General features: G+C 40.9%; 1 protein-coding gene across 1 annotated transcript in view; it reads left to right on the top strand.

Moving 5' to 3' along the window:
• Nucleotides 1-23391, top strand: part of GABBR2 (gamma-aminobutyric acid type B receptor subunit 2) — a gene marked incomplete at its 3' end in the record, with an annotated part of 516320 nt that overhangs the window by 334360 nt on the left and 158569 nt on the right. The window contains exons 10-12 of the mRNA XM_081996348.1: nucleotides 2693-2843; nucleotides 3350-3482; nucleotides 22251-22358. Coding sequence (XP_081852474.1) covers nucleotides 2693-2843; nucleotides 3350-3482; nucleotides 22251-22358 — 392 coding nt within the window. The remainder of the gene's footprint in view (nucleotides 1-2692; nucleotides 2844-3349; nucleotides 3483-22250; nucleotides 22359-23391) is intronic.

Here is a 23391-nt window from a genome sequence, read left to right as displayed (position 1 = left end):
TAGGCAATTAGGAAATAGCATTTCAAAATACCAAGGCTAACTTTAAGATGACCCATGTGAAAGAGGGCCAGAGAGGGTGTTCAGCCCAGCAGCACTGCCAAGGTTCACAGCAGGCATATAGCCGGTGTTGCTGTATCTTCTTGCCGTTTTTTATCCAAAGTTAACATGGGGACTTCCCCTGCCCTCACAGCAGTTGGACTGCAGGCATATGCACAGCTTTCTGAGCGTATGATCATGGCAGCCAGATGTCAGCTGAAATGAGTTTTAAGGCTCTCTCCTGTTGAATAGAAGCATACGCAGAATTTTTAAAGCTAGTAAATAAGATTTAGTCTTAAGCTCTGCTATGATGCAGTTCAGTAACCGAAAGTAAAGTCGGCTTCATGAGATCTGTATGGTTTCCCCTGGGAGTGGTGGATGATCATCAGGCTGCTATATTCTGTGCTTTAGTACAATTACCTCCAGTGTCCCAACACCCAAGGTTTGCATGAGCATGACTGAAGTTTCACAGCAGTGATCTAATCCATGACTGCTTGTCCCTGTGTTGGAGCTTTCCACCTTTTTGTTTGGCATCCTTTGCTGGACTTAAAAGACCACAGCTACATGCTCTTCTCACACCTGTCTGGAGAATGAGGCTTTGGAAATGAAGAGTGCAGAATCTGTCCCAGTTTCCAAAGTCTGGGACCCAGCAGATTATTTCTGCTGCAAGGAGGAACTGATGACGTAGTTGAATACTGATTCAATACCATTAAATTCCAGAGAAATATATGTGGGATGAACCAAGTAACAGGAGATAGGTTTTGTTCATAACGCCATGCCTTTATGGACAGTAGATGATGGGAAAAGTTCTCTGTTCAGGCTTTTTTCAGGATCAGACTCCTAGTTCTTGTTCTGACCAGATCTGGTGCTCCTTCCACCCATAGCCTGTCTTACATTTGTTTTAAGATGCGTTATGTGACTCACAGTGAACCTTCTCCAGTTACCCACCTTAACTTTTCATTGAGGCAGTCATCTATTCGATGTGGAGGACACTGTTGTTTCGTCTTCCAGGCAGTATAAAAAAATTAGTAACTTTAAGTGTTTGAAATGAAGAGTAGTAAATATATTCCTGTTTAAACCATTGCATAAAATTGCACACGAGAGAACAATACTTCATGATTTTAGAAGCAATAGAATTGAATGGCCACTGCACAAATAAGAAAATATGTTTTATAAAATCACTGGTTCTTTATATTTAATAAATACAAATCATCAATATACTCAGTATATTTTAGATACAGCAGGGTGGTTTTTGTTTTCTTTAATATTAGATCTTTTAATTCAGGCATGTGCTTTATTGTATTTTTGGCTGGTTACTTGTTGCCTGATTTTGCGAAGTGTCATGCACTGTAAATTCGTGCTCTGAGATGGGAAAGGGAAAATCTCAGGTACTTTTCTCCAATATCAAATCAGCAAATGTCTTGACTGACACTTCATTGCGATCACCTGAAACTAGATTTTTTTTTTGCAGAAATGTTGAGCATAAAGACCAAAGGATAGCAAGTTTCCATTGTCTGAATTGTTTCAGCTTAGCTGATATGGATGAAGCCATTTTATTGTATAAATCCTTGAATATTCTTCTAGGTGCAAGAGCAGAAGAGTGGACGTGAAATTTAGGTGTGGCAGCTGCTGGTCAGTTACTTACAGCTCTGGGATCCCGGGCCCACAGGGCTGCCTGTGCAGCCATTTTGTGAAACGAAACTTCCTGGCCCCGTGTAGTCGCTCTCGCAGCCCCACGGAGAGCTGATGTGAAAGGACAGGCTCAGGCACTCTAGGGCACACAAATCCCTTTCTGAAGGAAGAGAGTGATGCAAAAGGCCTTTTGCCAATCCCCTGCACCAAGGTAAAATTTAGTAAGCAGGTAAAATGGAATGTGGAAAGTAGGGGATGCAGAGCTTTATTGGAGTTGTCGGAAAGTAATTCTTCTCATTACACCAAGAAGCCTTTCATTAGTGGGAGCTGACTGTCGATCAGGCACATGGCTTTAAACACAGTGTTTAAGTTCAGACATTCAAGTCCACATCTGCAGGGATTTGCAAAGTGGGTCTGTCCCTGGAAAACCTTTGCTATCCATTTTTCCAAACTGTTCCATTCTGTGGAGTCCTGAGGCCACCAACAGCCCTGCCTCCCCCCCACCAGGTCTTCCCCCACTCAGGACCCTGTTTCAGCCCCCCAGGGCTGTCAGTCCCTACCTCAATGATGCCACACCAAGGCTGGTCTCCAGATGTGGTAGGCATCTAGACAGGTCATTTGAATTTGCCCTAATAAGAATGACAGTATGCAGAGAAACAATACTCTCTGTTCTCTACTCATTGCTCTGTCACTTGTTTCAGGAAAGCATAACCCTCTGGTAAAATTTACCGTCATAGTACTCATTTTAGTGTTTATTTAGACTTTAAAATGAGGATAGTTAGCATATATTTTATGGGGTTCTGCCGTAGGGTTTTGTTGTGTTTTTTCTTCCTGGTCCAGAAATACAAACCTTATTGTCAATCAATATGACTAACATATGTCTGTCAAAGTCAATGATTTCATGAGCTACTGGTGTGGTTCACGGTTGCTAAATCGAGGTATAGTACTTAGGAGAGGCAAATTTTCTCACAGAAATTCTGCATATGGCTGAGCTTTAGCATATTTTTTCTTCTTGTAACTCTAGGACTTGAGCCTCCAAAGGACAAAACAATTATACAGGAGGAGCTACGCAAGATCTCCCTGCCTCTCTACAGCATCCTCTCTGCCCTCACCATCCTAGGAATGATAATGGCCAGTGCTTTCTTGTTCTTTAATATCAAAAACAGAAATCAGAAGTGAGACACTCATGTTACCTCTATCACTACTTCTTTCATATTTAAATGCCATGTTTGTAGAGTCTGTCATATATGTGTGTGTGTATATATATATGTATATACAAGGAAAATGTTAAAACTCTGGAAAGATGGTAATTTAGAACTATTTAATTGAAATCAGTGTGTAATATATTCATACTGAAACAGATTGTCTATCTGTTAAGACAAGTTCTTTTATACTGTCTGGAAAGTATAATTTTTAAATTTATCTTTGACTGCATGCTATTAAAATTAACCCTAGCTAATTAATCCATCAGTAAAATATGAGGTCTTTTTACTAAACATACAAAAACCTGAAACAATGCTAGACTTTATAAAACAGCAAATAGTGTGCATGCCTATAGATTTCATGGAGTTCTACAAGAAGGGTTATCTGTTTGCCTGGTTACAAAAAGCTCTCCTTTATTGCTCTAATAGCCTAGCAGTAATCTTTTCTTCTTTAATGCACTATCTCCTTTTGTTCATAGACTAATAAAGATGTCCAGTCCCTACATGAACAACCTTATTATCCTTGGAGGGATGCTTTCTTATGCATCTATTTTTCTTTTTGGTCTTGATGGATCCTTTGTCTCCGAAAAGACATTTGAGACACTTTGCACAGTAAGTAATTCTATATATTCTAGTTTAAGATAGTCTTGCAGGAAGCTCTGGGAGAAATGCAAACAGAAAAGTTCAGTAGTTGGATGTCTCCTTCCATTTCATCACTGATTCTCTTAGTTTTTTTCCTGGGATATTTTCTGGGACCAGATTCTGAAACTTGCACAAAGCTGTGTTGTTATTATTAGTGAAAGCTTCAGGTGCATTGGGATTTGGCCTCAGACTAAAAGAGTAGATGTACTTTCTTGTTTTGAAATGATATATATGAAGATGATTTATTAAAGGTTGTGTTTCTAGCATGACAACTAGTAATATCTGTGAAGCTACTATGTTTTCTTTATAGATTCCATATTATTTTAGACTTCATGACTGCTCTTTGATGAGGTCTATTTACTCAGTCTTCTTGGCTGAATCTCCAGAGACTTCTACTACTATTTCCAGGCTACAATATAAATTCACACAAGCCTAGATCCATGTAGGATATATTCTTGTTAAATCAAAACAATAAACTCTGAAACCAAATTAAACATCTCCACCTAGAAACTTGTAATGTCTTAGTTGCTCACTGTAATATGCAGCCTGACTTACAGAGGCCATTTCGAAGAAAGTGAAAGAACTTCACTGCAAGGATATTCCTTCCAAAACCAATACAAACAGCATTTAAATTTATCAAACATGTTCTCCTCAAAAAATCCTAAGACTATGCTTGGCCCATTGCCTAAGAATATCAGACTTACTGAGGAGTTATCCTCACTATGTTTTTGATCCTTCTTCAGGTCTCTAGAAAGATGCTGTTCACAGCACCTTTTTTTAGGAGTTTGAATTTCTGATGTCATCATTGGAGAGAAAGAAACCTTACTTCCAGGGAGTAATTCAAAGCATGAAAGTTGGATGCGTAAAGTTAGTTGCTGCAGATACATCTCAATATTTCAACTTAAACCCTCTGTACTGACTAGAGCCATTGCAGAAGTGAAATATCACGTGACTTGTTCAGTTGTACCATTTCAAAACACTGGAGACCTCTTTAGTACATGCCAAGGTGCACTAGAAGATATAGTATAGGTGAACATATAGGATTTTCTGTGCAAAGTCTTAACTTCCTTAGCTGGGCCTGGACACAGCTGTATTTTAGACACCTAAATGTTACCAACAAAAGAAAGGAGGAGAGAATATCCAGTCTTCCTACAGCTAGAGTGCAAATTCTTTATACAGCTAGTAGAAAGAGCTACCTCAAAGACTTCAAAAGGACAATCCTGTTCACCTCTCCCAGAGTAGTGTATAACCCTCTGAATACGTAGGGGCCAATAGGAAGCCTTGAGGGGCTTGTATTCAGAGCTCCTGACTTTGCTCCCAGGCTGTAGGCCATTGTATGACTAGGCTACAACCCTCTTCTTGAAGCAGCCAAGCACTGCTGAACAGAAGGAAAGAAAGTGGGAACCAGAGGTACTTATAAGCATGGAGCTGGTTTAGCGAACAGGTTTCCATCCAGATTTAGCTATATAAAACTAATTTAAGTCCTCCTTTAAATGTGAAACAGCTCAGTTTCAACTCTGAAAAACGAACCAACATCCAAAATCCTGTGCCTCTGAGCTAGAACATTTCTGCTATATGATTTTTCCCAAATTTGCTCCTGAAAATGTAACCACTACATTCATATTCTAAATGCAACAAAATTTAAGTGAGGGCTGCTTTGTTCTGTCTTATCTTACATGCCTCTTCTTTTTTTTTCAATTTGTATTTGTCACATTATGTTAAGTTTGTTTCTCTGTCTGCCATAGAGGGAAAGATATGGAAAGACACTTGAGTAAGACAACTATTTTACCTAACTGAGCAGTAGAAGAAAGGGGTGGGAGGAAATACTGTGTTCTTAAAGCCAAACTTTGATTAAGTATCACCACATGCCTTAAACAGAGATTTTTTTTTTTTTTTAACATGGTTAAATGTTATGTTTCTCCCCAGTCTTGGCTTTCCAGGTTTTCAGTCCAGTACAGAAGCATTTCTGATCATGCTTTCTTGTGCATGGCTACTGATTTATCTTATGAATCCCAGCTCTGTCAGCAATTAGTACTACACTCATAGATGCAAGAAACCCTTCAGAAGCAACCTATCAGGAAATATTTTTCTAATCTCCTGTTCCTGAAAGCAATTATTATAAAACTTTCTCATCCTTTTTTTTTTTTTTTTTTAAAAAAAAAAAAGCAGCTTATGCTTCTCTTGGAAATCATCTTTACATGGCCACCACTGACTTACATCTAGAAAACTCTGAATTAGTGCTGAGGAATTCATAAATATGGGAGACAAACCCCCTTTTCTGTTCAGTAATTCTTCTGTCTCTCCTCCTTTCTCGCCAAAACATCCACTAAGTGCTGGGTACAGCATATACATTTGGCTCCATGTCATGAGCATCCATATTTCCACATGGGCAGCATGTTTAGTGGTTTCATAAGGACTACTTACGGATACTGGTTCTTATAGGATCAGGCCAGTACAACTCTCTCTCGATCATCCATTTCCCTGGAAATGCTTGATTTTGATTACCCATTCTAGCCATATTAGAGATTAGTTTAAAATTCCCATTTTATGCAAGACTGGCTTAGTCTTTAAAATAACCAGCTACAATGGAGATTGATCATAAAAAGCCATTGAGCCAAAAACATGTGGGTATAAGAACTATATCTCAGGCACAGAGAAGAGCCATGTCAATGAAGGGAGATATTTTTTTTGTAGGGAAGTAAAAATTTTGATTCAGCTTTTACAAGCACATACAAAACTAAAAAGCTGTCATTAGTGTTATCCACTCTCTAAGCCAAGTAATCACCCTCTTTGTCTTCTATAGTTCAAAAGCGATTAGATCTCACCAGAGTAGTAGTATATACACAATAGCAAGTTTATTTAATTAGATATGTTACAGATGGTCTCTGTTTAATTTTCTGATAATTTTTTGACATTTATAGGAGGTTCTACCCACAAAATTCAGGAAAAAAGATATCCAAATTGTAGGTATTACTTTCCAAATCTGTGTGTGCTGCTTCTATAGCACAGTGTTTGTAGCATTGTTTGAAGGGTGAAGTGCTTTGCAATCTCTGGTCGTCTTTGTTTTTCTACAACCTACATCTACATATGGCATATGTTTTACCCTGTAATATTCCAAGGACACCGAAACATGACCCAAAAATATACCAGTAACACCTGAAAATTTCAAAGGAGTTCTTTGATAGGTTGTACCATCATTTTCCGCTCTGTAAGGCACTGGATGTAGGATGTAGTATGGAAGTCAATACGCTGAAACAGAAATCCAGGTGTTAAATGTATCTGAGAGTCAGCAAAGCACTTTAAACACGTAGTCAAATAATTTGCTGAATAGGGGTATTATATAAGTCTTTGAAATTATATAGTGTTGACTCTGTGCTAGAGTGGGTAATTGGTTCCCAAACTAACTCCTTTTTACCTTGGTATGTCCATTTTCTATGGAAAAGTAATCAAGTATATTTAAATACATAATAATTTCTTTTAATAATTCTTGTGGTAAGAATTTGTAATATCAAATGTAGCATTATTTAGTTCCATGTCAGAACTAGAGATTAGGTTTCATACTGTAAAACTTCAATTACATGGAAGTAAAACTATCCAAAGCAGTGAGTTCTGAGACAGTGGTCGGTGTGTTATAGAACCGTTAGATCATGTCTGACTTAATAGCAACTTTATTGGTTGTACAGAAATAGGAAAAGCAATACAATATTTCATTAAATGCATATGTATGCCAAAGTAGAAAGTTCTTCAGGTATGAGGGAGAGAGAGAGAATGAGAATGATCTATCTTTGTTTTTAATCTCAGAATTACCATGGTATCATAGCAAAAAAGAAGTTAGAAGTAAGGGTGTGAAACGAGATGTGATGCCAACTGGAAAAATGCAAGCAAGTGGAAAAATAATTGAAAGCATTCATTATATGGAAGAGAGAGACTTGAAATTAGCAATGCCAGTGACATATCCTATGAATAGAGTTTAAGCTGACATACTAAATAGAGATGCTTAAAATAGAGTGAATATTAGATACGATCATAACGTTTAGACTTCTGTGATACGTTCTACTGAGAATTTCATGCTTTACATTTAAGACAAGTAATGTCTTTGCAAGTTGGAACTGCTATGGGATGAAAGGCTACTATGGCCCTAAGGAGGAGCATAGTCTCTGTTATGCATCTCCCTCAAGTAGGTAAATAAAGTGATGTTCATAGTCTCTGGATATAGCTGAATAGGTTGGGGCTGAAAAGAAGATTGTTTTAAGTACTCCAGGTTGCAGTAAAATGCCCATAGTCTCCACCCAGGAAGGTCTGGTGTATTAGGTGGTAGTAGACTGAACGGATCTGCTTCTCCTCAGTCTTGGTAGACCTGATGTGTAGCCTCACTTTCTCGTAGAGTGTGCTGCACTGGGTGATTGGAGTGGTAGGGAAGGGGCAAATGATCTGTTTGGAATAGTTCAATATAGGATTCACGCTGTTCTGGGAGACATCTGTTCTGGAGATAGCAATTGTCTTCCCATCTCCTTCACACTCCAGAGTTCTGCAAAGGTGTTACATCGAAGATAAGAGGATCCAAGTCTTGCGATTTACACAGTCACTAAAATTAAGCATGCTTTATCTTGTTTATCTCATTAATTAGCATAATTTATATGAATTACCAACGCTGGGCATCAATTCTGTGATTCCTGGTGATCTCACTGTGCCCAGTTCAGTGTTTTCCCTTGGATAAAGTAAACAGGTTTTTGCATACCTGTGGTGTTCAAAGGTCCCCTCATCACCCCAAGCTGTTCTCAGGCTTTCAGATTTCAGTCGTTTGACCTCAGCCATGATGCAGGCATTTGGAAACAGACTTTGTACAGAAAGAAGAAACAAAACAGTGGGGTGGAGAGACAGAAAGAAGGAAAGAGTAGGGATACCACTGATAAATTCCAGCTACCTGCTACAATGTGTATGACTATCTGGGCTTTGTGTTTTTCTCAATCAGACATCCTGAGAACATGTACATTCATGGCAACAGTAGATGCTATAGACCTTATCTTCTCAAAGGTGTACTTTAAAACGTGACCTTTAAATGTATCCAGATCTTCAGAAGCAGTTAAGGTTTTTCAGCTACTATTATTAATTACAGATTATGAACACTTCTGACTGTGTCTTGTAGCAATGTGAAAGGCAGGTTTTGTTCTTTTTTTACTAATTTTTCATAGTCTTATATCTGCCCCACTGAGAGAACTGCTATGCAATGGAACTCCATGGTCCACATTGCAGCTTTTCTTGGGAAACCTTGAACCTGTGCAAGGTGAGGATTGCAGGGTGGTATAAGAGTGGAGAGAAGTCCTGAAAACCACATCACACAGAGGCTGGGAGGCTGCAATGAGGAGCAGGGAGGAAAAGCCAAGTGTGCGAGGTTATGGAACAGGTTCCTAGAGATGGGGGGCAGGCTGCAGGGTGAGGGGGATGCTGGGCAGTTTGCTAAAGCTCTGAAAGTTGTGGAGCTGGCTAAGAGCAGCTCTGGAAGCAGGGACTTGCCTTTAATGGTAAAGCAGGGAGAGGGAAAAGATGTATGAACCTTCTGTCTGTTTTTTTTATTTCTGCTTTGTCTTCCCTTGTTGCTTCGAGTTTTCTCTGTTTAACCATTTTTGGGGGAACTGACTAAAAGGAAAACATCTGGGCAGTGCACCTGCTGTCTTAGTGTACTATGAGCAAGGGCCACTTGGACTAGACCCTGTGCTACCAAATGGCATCTAGCCTTGGTATTTGGTTAGTAGTTGATTATGTGTTCCTTACTCATACCCTCTATGTTCTTCAGGCATTGCCATAGGTTTAGGGTTTTTTTTCCTCCCTTTGGACTTTGTATTTGCCTAATTCTTTTCCTCAAATTGTTTAATTTTGGCCAGGAATTAGAAAAGCAACAGATAGACATTCAGCTCCTACTGAACTGCAAAAGGATTTGGACCTCTAATCCACTTCTTTGTCTCTGGAAACCATAGCCTTTGTTTGTATTTTTAGTCTGGCCTTTTTAATTTTGCATGTATTCTTTAGTTTATTTCCTACTTAATTGTTTAGCTGTTAATTTTAATCTCCCTTTTCTGTATAATCAGTTCCATAATTGTCCTCACTGTCGTTCAGTCTGAGACTGATCTCACTCCTATTTAATTCAAAGGCAATTCTGTTACTGAGTTTAACATGAGCCTGATCAGCTTCTATTTTAGTAAATGACATTTTCTTGGGGGAAAAAAAAAAGCAGAGACAAAAGTTACAAGGCTGAATAGATCCTTGAAACAAAATTATTTCATATGCTGAGACAAATACACCACAACCTTGCCAGAGATCTAGTAAGGTAATATTTTTAGAACATGTTGCCTTTCCTTCAGGAGAAGAACAGCCAGCTTTTAAAGCCCCCTTGTAGAATCAGGAGCAATTGTATTATCTTTTACACTACCCATGGATTAATTCTGAAAAATGGTCTGAAATATATTACAAAATCACTACAGGAGATCTCACAGCATGTGAAGAACCACTGTACTTAATTTATGTGAAAACAGCAGAAATGTTATTGCCACTTAGGTTTTGCAAGAACCATGCCAGTGCCACACACATTCTAAAGAATGAGTTAAAAGTCATAAACACGTGTCAAAAAATGTTTAATGTAAAAGAGAAAAGTATAATTCAAATGGATAAACTCATTCTTTGGGGCCTGCCTGTGCTCACACTTGGGATTTTGCCATGGTTAATAGAAGCAGGATCAAACCCCAGTGCAAACTTGTTGAGATGACACACTTTTGTTCATCATAATTAACCTTTATGTGCCCAGTTTGCCATGAAAAATAGAAGGCACTTAATTTTCAACTCATGAGTAGTCCACAGAAATCAACAGAATTGTCTGCTTAAAGATAATTGTGCTCTCCAGGACTAGACCCACAGCATGGTTTATTCTTGCGTTTGTCACTTTAAAGTGCCTAAGTCTAATACTAAGATGCCACGAAGCTACTCAGCACTGATGTTCAGCTGCAGCCTAACCCTGTGAGTACTGCAGCTTCGAAGCCGGTACACGTGCAAAACTGGCTAATTATTGATATTCCCAAAACGAATCAGTCTGAGTCTCATAAACCAAGCTGGAGAATGTCTGGAGTGTCAAGTCCTATGAAAGAAAGATTTGAAAGTTTTTATTTAAGAGAAACCATTAAAATTAAGGTCTTGAGATGGCAAAGATGATGTTTTCAAGAATCGTAAATCTGAATGATTCCATCTATAGGAATATAATCTAAATGTTTTGCTAACTGAAGACGAAATTGTTGAAGAACCAAGCTGTTTCACTATCCCATTCAAGTAACTGTTAAAAAAAAAAAAAGTCATCACCTGGAGAGGTGATAAGAAATTTGTAGCTTTTTATGCAACACAAGGAAGTTCTTTGTGTTGATATTTGGTTTTCTTTATTCTTTATTCCAGTCTTCTTATTGTTTGCTTGATATTGGCAAACTGGATTAATATAGCAAATTTAAAGCTGCAACACAATAACAGAGAATGTGTAGTATATTCAGTTCAGAAGGTGTTTTTTTTTTTCTTTCAGCTTCACAGAGGACTAAAATACATCATTTTCTTGACTAGCTGCATTTGAAATTTTTGTTATTGCTTTCATGATCTCAATACGTTCCTAGGCTTTCCTTGTCAGTTCATGACTGTGTGTTCTTCTGAATGAATATGCAGTGGTGCTCAAATATGGAAAAATAATGGAACTTCTTTAAAAGTGAAACTTTTTACCTTTCATCAATTCAGTCCATTTTCTCAGATAACCTTATTTTGTAATTTTCTATGAAATTGTAATTGTATTAGAATAAATTATTTAAAATAAATTCAAATAATATTGTTCGTTACGTGAAAGTTAGCAGTACCTAAAATAGGTTTTTTATTTGTAAGCTTCATTCTTAGAGCATATAAACAAGGAGAGACTTTTACTTCTTTGTTCAAGATGTTTCTGATGCTTTCACCACTTACTGATTTCCCCTTACTAACTCATTGTTCACAATGAGATGGCTTCTTTTATTAATAATGAGCTGTAATATCAAATAACTTTGTAGGTCTGTTACACAGATATATAAATAGTAACCATTTCACCATTCACAGAAGAAGTTGATGGGAGAGGTGCAGATAGATTTGTGTGAAGGTATCAAATAGCAGCATTCAAAACATAGGCTCGCCAGCTAAAGCTCAAGGTTGAAAGGAAATATGATTCAAATGGAAGTAACTTTATATAAGGCTGCTAAGCTATCAGTGCTTATTATATGCTGGAAGAAAAGTCTTAAAAAAAAAAAAAAAAAAGAATTTTGGTACCTGTCCTGGTTTCAGCCAGGGTAGAGTTAATTTTCTTCACAGAAGCTAGCGTGAGGCTATGTTTTGGATTTGGGATGAGAAAATGTTGATAAGGTGCTGATGTTTTGAGTTGTTGCTAAGTACTCAAGGACAGTCCAGCTTCTCATGCTGGCCTGCAGCGAGCAGGCTGGGGGTGCACGGGAAGCTGGGAGGGGACACAGCTGGGACAGCTGACCCAGGCTGGCCAAAGAGATACTCCATACCATATAACGTCATGCTCAGTATATAAAGCTGGGACAAAGAAGAAGGAAGGGGTGGAGGGACGTTCGGAGTTATGGCGTCTGTCTTCCCAAGAAACCATTACGCGTGACGGAGCCCTGCTTCCCTGGAGATGGCTGAACACCTGCCTGCCCATGGGGAGTGGTGAACAAATTCCTTGCTTTGCTTTGCTTGCGTGCGCGGCTTTTGCTTTACTTATTAAACTGTCTTTATCTCAAACCATGAGTTTCCTCACTTTTACTCTTCCAATTCTCTCCCCCGTGCCACCGTGGGGGAGTGAGCGAGCGACTGCGTGGTGCGTAGTTGCTGGCTGGGGCTAAACCACGACAGTCCTTTTTGGCACCCAACGTGGGGCACGAGGCTTGAGATAATAACAGTTGCAGGTCACAATATCAGTTTATTTGATTTGCATGATGCTCTTGTCTTTGTTGTACATGTTAAGGATCGGTGTTGGTCTCTGCAGGCTGCTGTACTCGCCTGCGAGTTTTGTTTTTAGAGCACTGACCTTGAGCTTAATGTGGTATCATCTGAGCTCTGTACTAAAGCCGTTACTGTATTTTGGCTACAGTCTTGTGGAGACGATTAGCAATTATACTTCTGCCTCTGAAAGGCTTTCTATGGAGGAAATGCAGAGTGGTACCTTTGCTACCCTCTATCATAACGTTTCCTCCTTCATCACAGTAATTTTTCCGTATTTTGAACACCCTTGGGTAGTTAAAATACCTCTAGTGCTACTTCTGGGGAACATTGTTTCGGTTTTGACTAAGGTTGGCAAGCGATTTAAGAATATCACCCGGAGATCTGCCCCAAGGCTGGATAGTTATGAATGGCAGGGCGTGTGGAACAGCATGGGCAAATGCCTGGGGCGGTGGGCACCTCCGGTGTTTTGGAACTTCTCTCCCGAACAAGTGCAGAATCCTGATAAACTAGCAGAATATTTGGAAGCAGTATGCTGTCGGCCTGGCAGCTCCAAGGAGACACAAATCATTGCAATGTGCTGGGGCCTGGCCCATGCCTACCGAGCCCTATTTAACACTGTGCAAAGGGGAGAGAGGCTCTCTGGGTCTGTGTGGCAGGCACTGTGACTACTCCAACCCCTGCAACAGGCACGGTAGCTACTCAGACTGTTGCAGCTGAACCAGAGAACCTGCCCATCCCAGTATCAGTTGCCCCTGTACAAAAGAAGAAATCTTGGAAGCGGAAGTCAGCTCGTTTAGTAAGGGAGGAGGAAGATTCTGCCTAGACGGAGGCAGAGGAAGCGAGTGAGGAGGCAGAGTGCTCTGAAGCAGGGCCATCACAAGGACTGAAGAGGGAAGAGAGCAGGTCATCGCTTGAAGAGGAGGAAGAGGAAGAACTCATAAAAGAGACGGTAACTACCCGATCTCTATCACTGAGTGAACTGCGAGATATGCGAAAGGATTTCAGCCGTCGTCCAGGTGAGCACATTGTCACCTGGCTGCTCCGATGCTGGGATAACGGGGCCAGTAGCCTGGAATTAGAGGGTAGGGAAGCCAAGCAGCTGGGATCCCTTTCTATGGAAGGGGGCATTGACAAAGCAATTGGAAAAGGTGCACGAGTTCTCAGCCTCTGGAGACGACTCCTGTCGGGTGTGAAGGAAAGGTACCCCTTCAAGGAAGATGTTCTATGTCACCCAGGCAAGTGGACCACCATGGAGAAAGGTATCCAGTACCTGAGGGAGCTAGCGGTGCTGGAAGTGATTTATGGTGACTTGGACAATGGACAATCATCCAAAGATCCAGATGAAGTCAATTGCACGCAACCTATGTGGCGGAAGTTTGTACGGAGTGCACCATCATCATATGCCAACTCATTAGCAGTAATGGCCTGGAAAGACGGAGAGAGACCAACGGTGGATGAATTGGCTGGCCAACTCCGGCAATATGAAGAAAGTCTCTCTTCCTCCCTACGGGCCTGCATCTCTGCTGTAGAGAAACTGTCCCAGGAGTTCCGGCAATTCAAAGAGGATATGCCCTACCCTCCACCCGTACAGACCAGTGTCTCAGCCATTAGGAGTAAGCGCTCTTCTGTTCAAGAGAGAGGATATAGAGGATACACACCGCAAGCCACCCTGTGGTTTCAATTGCGTGACTACGGAGAGGACATGAGGAGGTGGGATGGAAAACCTACCTCGACCCTAGAGGCACGAGTACGCGAGCTGCAAGGGAAAACAATTACAAAAGGGCGTTCATGTTCCTCCAGAAAAATCGTTGCTCCACTTTCCAGTGGGCAGTTCCCCAGAAAGAATAGAAGAGCTGATCTCACCTCTGATCCTCTTGAATGGACTTCTGATTCCTATTTACAAGAAGTGGGTAACGAGTACTATGAGCAGGATTAGAGGGGCCCTGCCTCCAGCCAGGCGGAGGAGAGGGATAACCGAGTTTATTGGACTGTGTGGATTAGATGGCCTGGCACATCAGACCCACAGGAATATAAGGCTTTAGTGGACACCGGTGCACAATGTACCTTAATGCCATCAAGCCATATAGGGGCAGAACCCATCTGTATTTCCGGAGTGACAGGGGGATCCCAACAGCTGACTGTGCTGGAGGCCGAAGTGAGCCTAACTGGGAGTGAGTGGCAGAAGCACCCCATTGTGACTGGCCCAGAGGCTCCGTGCATCCTGGGCATAGACTATCTCAGGAGAGGGTATTTCAAGGACCCAAAAGGGTACCGGTGGGCTTTTGGTATAGGTGCCTTGGAGACGGAAGAAATTAAACAGCTGTCCACCTTGCCTGGTCTCTCAGAGGACCCTTCTGTGGTGGGGTTGCTCAGGGTCAAAGAACAACAGGTGCCGATCGCTACCACAACAGTGCACTGGCGGCAATATCGCACCAACAGAGACTCCCTGATCCCCATCCATGAGCTGATTCGTCGCTGGAGAGCCAAGGAGTGATCAGCAAGACTCGCTCACCCTTTAACAGCCCCATATGGCCAGTGCGAAAGTCTAATGGAGAGTGGAGACTGACAGTAGACTATCGTGGCCTGAATGAAGTCACGCCACCACTGAGCGCTGCCGTGCCAGACATGCTAGAACTTCAATATGAACTGGAGTCAAAGGCAGCCAAGTGGTACGCCACCATTGATATTGCTAATGCGTTTTTCTCGATCTCTTTGGCAGCAGAGTGCAGGCCACAGTTTGCTTTCACCTGGAGGGGTGCCCAATACACCTGGAATCGACTTCCCCAGGGGTGGAAACACAGCCCTACCATTTGCCATGGGCTGATACAAACTGCACTGGAACAGGGTGAAGCTCCAGAGCATCTGCAATACATTGATGACATCATCGTATGGGGCAACACAGCAGAAGAAGTTTTTGAGAAAGGGAAGAAAATAATTCAAATCCTTCTGAAAGCTGGTTTTGCTATAAAACAAAGTAAGGTCAAAGGACCTGCACAAGAGATCCAGTTTTTAGGAATAAAATGGCAAGATGGACGTCGACAGATCCCAACAGATGTGATCAACAAAATAACAGCTATGTCTCCACCAACTAGCAAAAAAGAAACACAAGCATTTCTGGGCGTTGTGGGTTTCTGGAGAATGCATATTCCAAATTACAGTCTGATTGTAAGCCCTCTTTATCAAGTGACCCGGAAGAAGAACTATTTTAAATGGGGCCCTGAGCAACGACAAGCCTTCGAGCAAATTAAGCAGGAGATAGTTCATGCTGTAGCCCTCGGGCCAGTCCGGGCAGGACAAGATGTTAAAAATGTGCTCTACACGGCAGCCGGGGAGAATGGCCCTACCTGGAGTCTCTGGCAGAAGGCACCAGGAGAGACTCGAGGTCGACCTCTAGGGTTTTGGAGTCGAGGATATAGGGGATCTGAGTCCCGCTATACTCCAACTGAAAAGGAGATACTGGCAGCATATGAAGGAGTTCGAGCTGCCTCAGAAGTGGTTGGTACTGAAGCACAGCTCCTCCTGGCACCCCGACTGCCAGTGCTGGGCTGGATGTTCAAAGGGAGGGTCCCCTCTACACATCATGCGACTGATGCTACGTGGAGTAAGTGGGTCGCGCTTATTACACAGCGGGCTCGAATAGGAAACCTTAATCGCCCGGGAATCTTGGAAGTGATCATGGACTGGCCAGAAGGCAAAGATTTTGGAATATCACCAGAAGAGGAGGTGGCGCGTGCTGAAGAGGCTCCACCATATAATGAACTGCCAGAGAATGAAAGGCAATATGCCCTATTTACTGATGGGTCCTGTCGTATTGTAGGCAAACATCGAAGGTGGAAAGCTGCTGTATGGAGCCCTATACGACGAGTCGCAGAAGCCGCTGAAGGACAAGGTGAATCAAGTCAGTTTGCAGAGGTGAAAGCCATCCAGCTGGCTTTAGATATTGCTGAACGAGAAAAATGGCCAGTACTCTATCTTTATACTGACTCATGGATGGTGGCAAACGCTCTATGGGGGTGGCTACAGCAATGGAAGCAGAGCAACTGGCAACGCAGAGGCAAGCCCATCTGGGCTGCTGAATTGTGGCAAGATATTGCTGCCCGACTAGAGAATCTGGTCATAAAAGTACGCCATGTAGATGCTCACGTACCCAAGAGTCGGGCCACCGAAGAACATCAAAACAACCATCAGGTGGATCAGGCTGCTAAGATTGAAGTGGCTCAGGTGGATCTGGACTGGCAACATAAGGGTGAATTATTTATAGCTCGGTGGGCCCATGACACCTCAGGCCATCAGGGAAGAGATGCAACATATAGATGGGCTCGGGATCGAGGGGTGGACCTGACCATGGACGCTATTGCACAGGTTATCCATGAATGTGAAACGTGTGCTGCGATCAAACAAGCCAAGCGGTTAAAGCCCCTCTGGTATGAAGGACGATGGTTGAAATATAAATATGGGGAGGCCTGGCAGATTGACTATATCACACTTCCACAAACTCGCCAAGGCAAGCGCTATGTGCTTACCATGGTGGAAGCAACCACCGGATGGCTGGAAACATACCCTGTGCCCCATGCCACCGCCCGGAACACTATCCTGGGCCTTGAAAAGCAAGTCTTATGGCGACATGGCACCCCCGAAAGAATTGAGTCAGACAATGGGACTCATTTCCGAAACAACCTCATAGACACCTGGGCCAAAGAGCACGGCATTGAGTGGGTGTATCACATCCCCTATCATGCACCAGCTTCCGGAAAAATTGAACGATACAACGGACTGTTAAAGACTACACTGAGAGCAATGGGTGGTGGTTGATGAGGTTATATTGGATAGTGTGGTACCTGAGCATAACGTAAATGGTATGGAATAAGGGGTGGATAATGTCCTGGTTTCAGCCAGGGTAGAGTTAATTTTCTTCACAGAAGCTAGCGTGAGGCTATGTTTTGGATTTGGGATGAGAAAATGTTGATAAGGTGCTGATGTTTTGAGTTGTTGCTAAGTACTCAAGGACAGTCCAGCTTCTCATGCTGGCCTGCAGCGAGCAGGCTGGGGGTGCACGGGAAGTTGGGAGGGGACACAGCTGGGACAGCTGACCCAGGCTGGCCAAAGAGATACTCCATACCATATAACGTCATGCTCAGTATATAAAGCTGGGACAAAGAAGAAGGAAGGGGTGGAGGGACGTTCGGAGTTATGGCGTCTGTCTTCCCAAGAAACCATTACGCGTGACGGAGCCCTGCTTCCCTGGAGATGGCTGAACACCTGCCTGCCCATGGGGAGTGGTGAACAAATTCCTTGCTTTGCTTTGCTTGCATGCGCGGCTTTTGCTTTACTTATTAAACTGTCTTTATCTCAAACCATGAGTTTCCTCACTTTTACTCTTCCAATTCTCTCCCCCGTGCCACCGTGGGGGAGTGAGCGAGCGGCTGCGTGGTGCGTAGTTGCTGGCTGGGGCTAAACCACGACAGTACCTTATGGATAGGTTTAAAACAGAGGCTTTTCGTTGCAAAGGGAAGTTAAAAAGAAATGCTCCACAAGATATAAGGGGCATCTTGTTCATAAATGCAGTGACTCTTTAGCTGAACCTTACAACATTTGTTTAAACATTAATATTTGACAAAAGTGGATTTTTTATTTCTTTTAAACAAACATAATATCTATTCCAAGTCTGGAAAATGACCCGGAATGGTCTGTTTCTTTGTGGAGACACTTTCAGTGTTTGGTTGTTGTCAACTGTGTTGTCCACTAAATAAATGATTTGCAGTTTTTTCAGTTATCACAAGTAATGCACCTCTATGAGCTCTATCAAGTAACTTATAAAAATCACAGAATCGAATCACAGATGCATACATAGTATTTTCCAAAATATTTTTCCTAAACCAAAATAGTGTAGGAAGTATAAAGAAAAGGGAACTAGGAAACTACATTTTGGCATCTGCACAGATATACTTGATTGTTGTATTACAAACAATATTATCTCCTTTGACATTTGAGAGTTGTCTTTCAATGGTAGAAAACAAAAAATCTGCAGGAGATATCCAATTAATCAGAACATCTTACTCAAAAGAAGAAGTAACCAAGAAATATAAGCAGATAATTGAATAAATTCATTGAAGGCATGAGGAGTTTTGTAATGACCTAACCTTTTAAGAAGAAGATAAACAGTAGCTATTCTTACAAATTATCCTTCTACAGGAGCATAGGAATGTTTTCAGGTTTTGTGTCTAGGCTGGAGTAGGGATTTGAATGCAAGTCTGCCGCCTTCTGAGGAGGTGCCTTCCCTGCTCGTTTGGTGGATGCTGGGGCGAGGGTGATCTTCCTCAGCTGCTTCTGTCAAAACGCATCGTTAGAAACTTCCAACATGAGAGAATTAGTGATCGATTGTATAACATCATGGTCATGCTCTCCAATTATTGGTGTTATTTTTATCACGTTCTTTCAAATGAGTGGGATTTGGAGGTATAATACATTTAAGAATATAAATGGGCAGATATATGAATTTCCGAGGCTTTTGCTGTTTTCTAAATTTTTCATTTTGCTGGCTGCATTAATGAAATATAGCAGACAAATTCGAGGTCATTTTCTTCAAAATTAAAAATTTATTTTCATCTGAAGCTTACGAACTCCTTCTTAGCAATAGCGATCTCATTTTGATGAAGTTTCCTGGCATGTTTAAGCTAGAATGTTTTCCGTATAGCCAATAGTTATTTTATTCTAATTTGCACAATCCAGATCAGGAATACATAAAGTTTTTTGCACCAAAAATGCTAGAAATAACATTTTTCTGAATATCGGGTTAGAAACATATTATGAGCATAATTGAATTTATTACTATTCCCAAGAGGCAATTACTGTTTCAGTGAGAACAAAACAGAGTCTTATTAGAGGCATGAAAATACCATGTATCTGTTTGCCAAATATATCACTAAACTGTACACAAAAGAGCTGAATACTTATTAATAGCAGCAAAAAGATTGAATGCTAAGTATCGTTACCACAGCTCGATGGATGTGAAATCAAAAAAAGATGTAACTGGCTAATTGAACATGTTGATATGAAACGTATTTTTTAAATCACTGAGTTGATCTAGCTGTGGTTTTACTGAAGTTATTAGCATAATGGATAAAGAGCAAAGACTTGAAAAAATATTTAAGTTAAAAATAATACTTTGCTGACCTAAATATCTATCCCTTTTTATTTCTTTTTTGGTTATAGGTTTCATTTTCAGTACAGCATTCAAGAATGTCACCAAGGGTCAAAACTCATGTGGTTTGAATGTAATCTCAGTTGGTTTACTGGTTTTCTTAATAACAAGATTAATCAGCAATCAGTGAACTATGGGTCAATATCAGCAATGTGGGTCAATATCAGCAATGCAACAGATAAACTGCATTAGACGCTAATAAAATGTTCATATATGCATGCAAACACCTAAACGGTCTTCTCTACATAACCTCAACATTTTCTAATAAACGCACATATCGAGTTACATGCAGACACCTCCTTCTGACAGGACATGAGGGTCACTGGCACACCCTTTCTCCGGTGGGCGCAGGTTCCCCTAAACACCCATCCTGTAGGAGACGTAGGCTCCCTACCTCTGTGCATATCTCTGCAACCCGGTAATGCCCGTGCCAGTGAGACAGCACCCTTCCAGTTCTCACACGCACACTCGAGGTGTGCGTCCCTGCATGGGGCAGTGCTACCAGGTTTCGGGCATACGCCCTCTCAGACGTGTTTTGGGTGTCCATTTGCATACTCCTCTTTGCCAAGACCCAAGGTGCCGGTTCTGTGTGTACTTTTCTCTCACTAATTCACCATTAATGACCATACGTATCTTATTTATTTATTTGTTAATTTTAAGAAACAGTAGTATTTTATGTCTGTCATTGCTTTATCAATACTTCTTGAGTGAGCCATATCTTTTTTTTTTTTCCCCCCTGGCATGATACCCAGTCACTAATTCTTACTAAAAGCCAGAATTTCTATTCTACAGAAAATCTGGGGGAAAAAAATACATTTTGAATACAGATATGGAAATTATGAAGATGTTTGGAAAGGCAAAAACTAGATAACATGTATTTAGAAGTGAAACATTTAGATTATTCCTAACACTGATCTTAGATCCCAAATTTTGCATCTTACTACACCACCTAGTTTCTCATCAATATGCACGTCCTAAAATGACAAAATAAAAATCCCAAACTCCCCAGAAGTCAGATGTGAAACCAGGATGGTTTCCAATGAAAAAAAAAGCCTTTAGGTCATTTAAAGATTTTTTTCAAAATCCTTTCTCAGAATGTCCTGGTTTCCACAAATCAGATTTTTTTTTTTTAATATCAGAAAACAGTTCTACAGGCCAAGGATGCCTGGTCCACAAGGCCAAAAGAAGGCTTGTTTTCCCCTTTCCTAGCTTTGCCTGCCCTGTCTTTAGCCATTGTCTCTTCCCCAGTTTTCCATCTGCAATGTACAGCTCATTTTATTTTTACTTCTTTGCTTGCTTTTGTGCAGTCTCCCTTTTTGACAGCTGGCCCAGGTGGAGTTTCTAGAGGGAGAAGGAGATTGTTTCCTCCTCCTTGTGATTTCTCAGGCTCTCAGATTCAACTGTAGGCTTCCTGCTCCCTGCTGTGCCTCTCACATGGTCTTCCACTTGCTATGCTCTGTAGGCTCCGGTCCCTCTTTGAGGAAGAAAATAGCCTGTTCAGGGCAGACAAGCATTCAAAGAGCCAGACCTCCAGGGTAACGAAAGGAGAAACTTCCACAGAATTAGAGTGGGCTGTGCAGAGCTTGTTACAACTCTGAAAGTCATGGTCTTAGCCGAAACCGAGTCTGAAAGTAAAGACCTGCCTACGAGGATGCTATGGGCAGGTCGGGAACTGCACAAGAAGCTTTTGTAACTTGTATTCTGTCCTTCCTGGTCAATGTGAGGTTTTTTCTATTAAAAAAGTAGTCATTCTGGTTTTTACTCTAAACACATCATGTCTTTTTTACTTTAAAAAACTTTTGGTTTTCTCTGGGAATCTCACTATAAGGAAATATCTAGATAGGTCTATGTCAAAGCTGTGGCCAGCTCAGGGTCCCGTTACTCCATTCTTCTGCGTAAGCTCACCATCTCCTCTTACTTAGACCCATGTTTGCAGGTACTATCTTTGATTCAGGTCTTGTCCCCGAGGCCTGCCCAGCAAGGCTATGTTCCTGTCTTGACATTCTTCCCTATATGATAATTTTAAGGTCAGTTTTTCTTATCTTTCCAGAATGCTCAGGGTCTGCATTAAGTGATGAATACCTCACATAGCACGATTTCCTCTTAATTGCCTGAATAGCATCTCTACTCCTCTGTTAATTTCTGTTCAAAATGTTGCTGTTAATAGTAGTTCCTTGGGTAGTTTTTATAGTCTCAGTCTCTTGTTTTCATCCTCTAGTTCCTTCCTCTGCCTGGAAAGAACACAATAAGTTTGATAAAAATGCACAATGTTGTAACTATGTTGTGTTTTTATATGTGTTTTATATATATTGTTAATTCAGCATCCAGATTTGTCATACTTGGAGAAGGGATAGAGGGAGGAGAAAAAAAGCAAGGAAGTAATGAATGAGACAATTCTGAAATGTCAACTTTTTTGTGAAGTTCTTTGAATATGTTTTCTCAAGTTCTTGAGAAAAAAATTGGCTGAAATTATGATAACCATACTGTCTACTGAAAATTAAATGGCTTTGTCTTTTTTTTTATATATATGTATATATTTTTAGGTCCGAACATGGATTCTTACAGTGGGATACACAACTGCATTTGGAGCAATGTTTGCAAAAACATGGAGAGTTCATGCAATTTTCAAAAATGTAAAAATGAAGAAAAAGGTAAGGGGAAGTAAACTCTTTTTCTCTTTTTTCTCTTTTCCCATACTTGAGCTGACTGTTCCTGTGTTCAAAGGTCCTGAATGGTTTGATATTGGGGCTTTCTTGGTCTCATTTTTAGTCTCTGAGAGCTGGAGTTGAGCAGCAGCCCTTCAATCTTTTTAATGGACAGTGGAGGTGGCTGCAAACTTTTGAAGTGAATTCAGATCCTCACTTTTGTTTAGTATCTTGTTTCAGCATCCATAGATCTCCTCCTGGTAGATTGACAGTTGTTATGAAATGTTTTCTGTATATGTCTGTTTGGGATACAGGCATTACATACAAGTTTCTGATGGGTTGGTAGGAGGAGGCAAGAGATAGTGCTGCTTATACAGTTTTCTAATTTCTAATTTTGATTGAAATTGCATAAGCTTACCCCTAGACTGGTTGGAATTGAACCACAGTAGTTGTCTCCGGCATTTTTGGTACATTTTCTGTAAACAATTAGGCTCATCTTAGGAGTAGTACAACACTTCATGTTTGTATTGTTTGTTTGATATTTTTCCCATGGAGCTTCTTTTCACACATGAAGTACTTTTAATCAGATGGTTTTATTTAAAAATGGGAAAACTGGTGAATAGAAATAATCTTAATGGAAAAAACATTAAGAGAAATGTTCATGAAACAGAGAAAAAAATTAATATTATTATAGAGTGAAAAGTAGTGCCAAATGCAGTTCCTATATGCAGCTGAAAAGATTTATTCTAAATAAGTGGTAAAGAGTCATTTACACCCAAAATATGTAGAACAATATTCCAAAACCTCGTCAGATTCCTCTGTTTGTTTGTTCGATCCCTCTGTGTGTGCTCATGGAAGAGCAGTTTTTTGGGGTTTTTTTTTTGTTAGAGCTGTGTTATTGTTCCTACAGTTGCAACATGTAAGGAGTTGCTGTCATCGCAAGATACACCTATCCCTAAAACGATTTGGGCTTTAGATAGACAGAGAAAGGGTTAACTCAGTTTCTGAGAGTATTTATGTCTTAGGTTATTAAGGAAGT

The sequence above is a fragment of the Phaethon aethereus genome (assembly GCF_964289735.1).
Source record: "Phaethon aethereus genome assembly, chromosome: 2".
NCBI classification, from domain to species: Eukaryota; Metazoa; Chordata; class Aves; order Phaethontiformes; family Phaethontidae; genus Phaethon; species Phaethon aethereus.
Note: the sequence above shows the minus strand (reverse complement) of the source record. Positions and strands in the feature narration are given on the sequence as shown.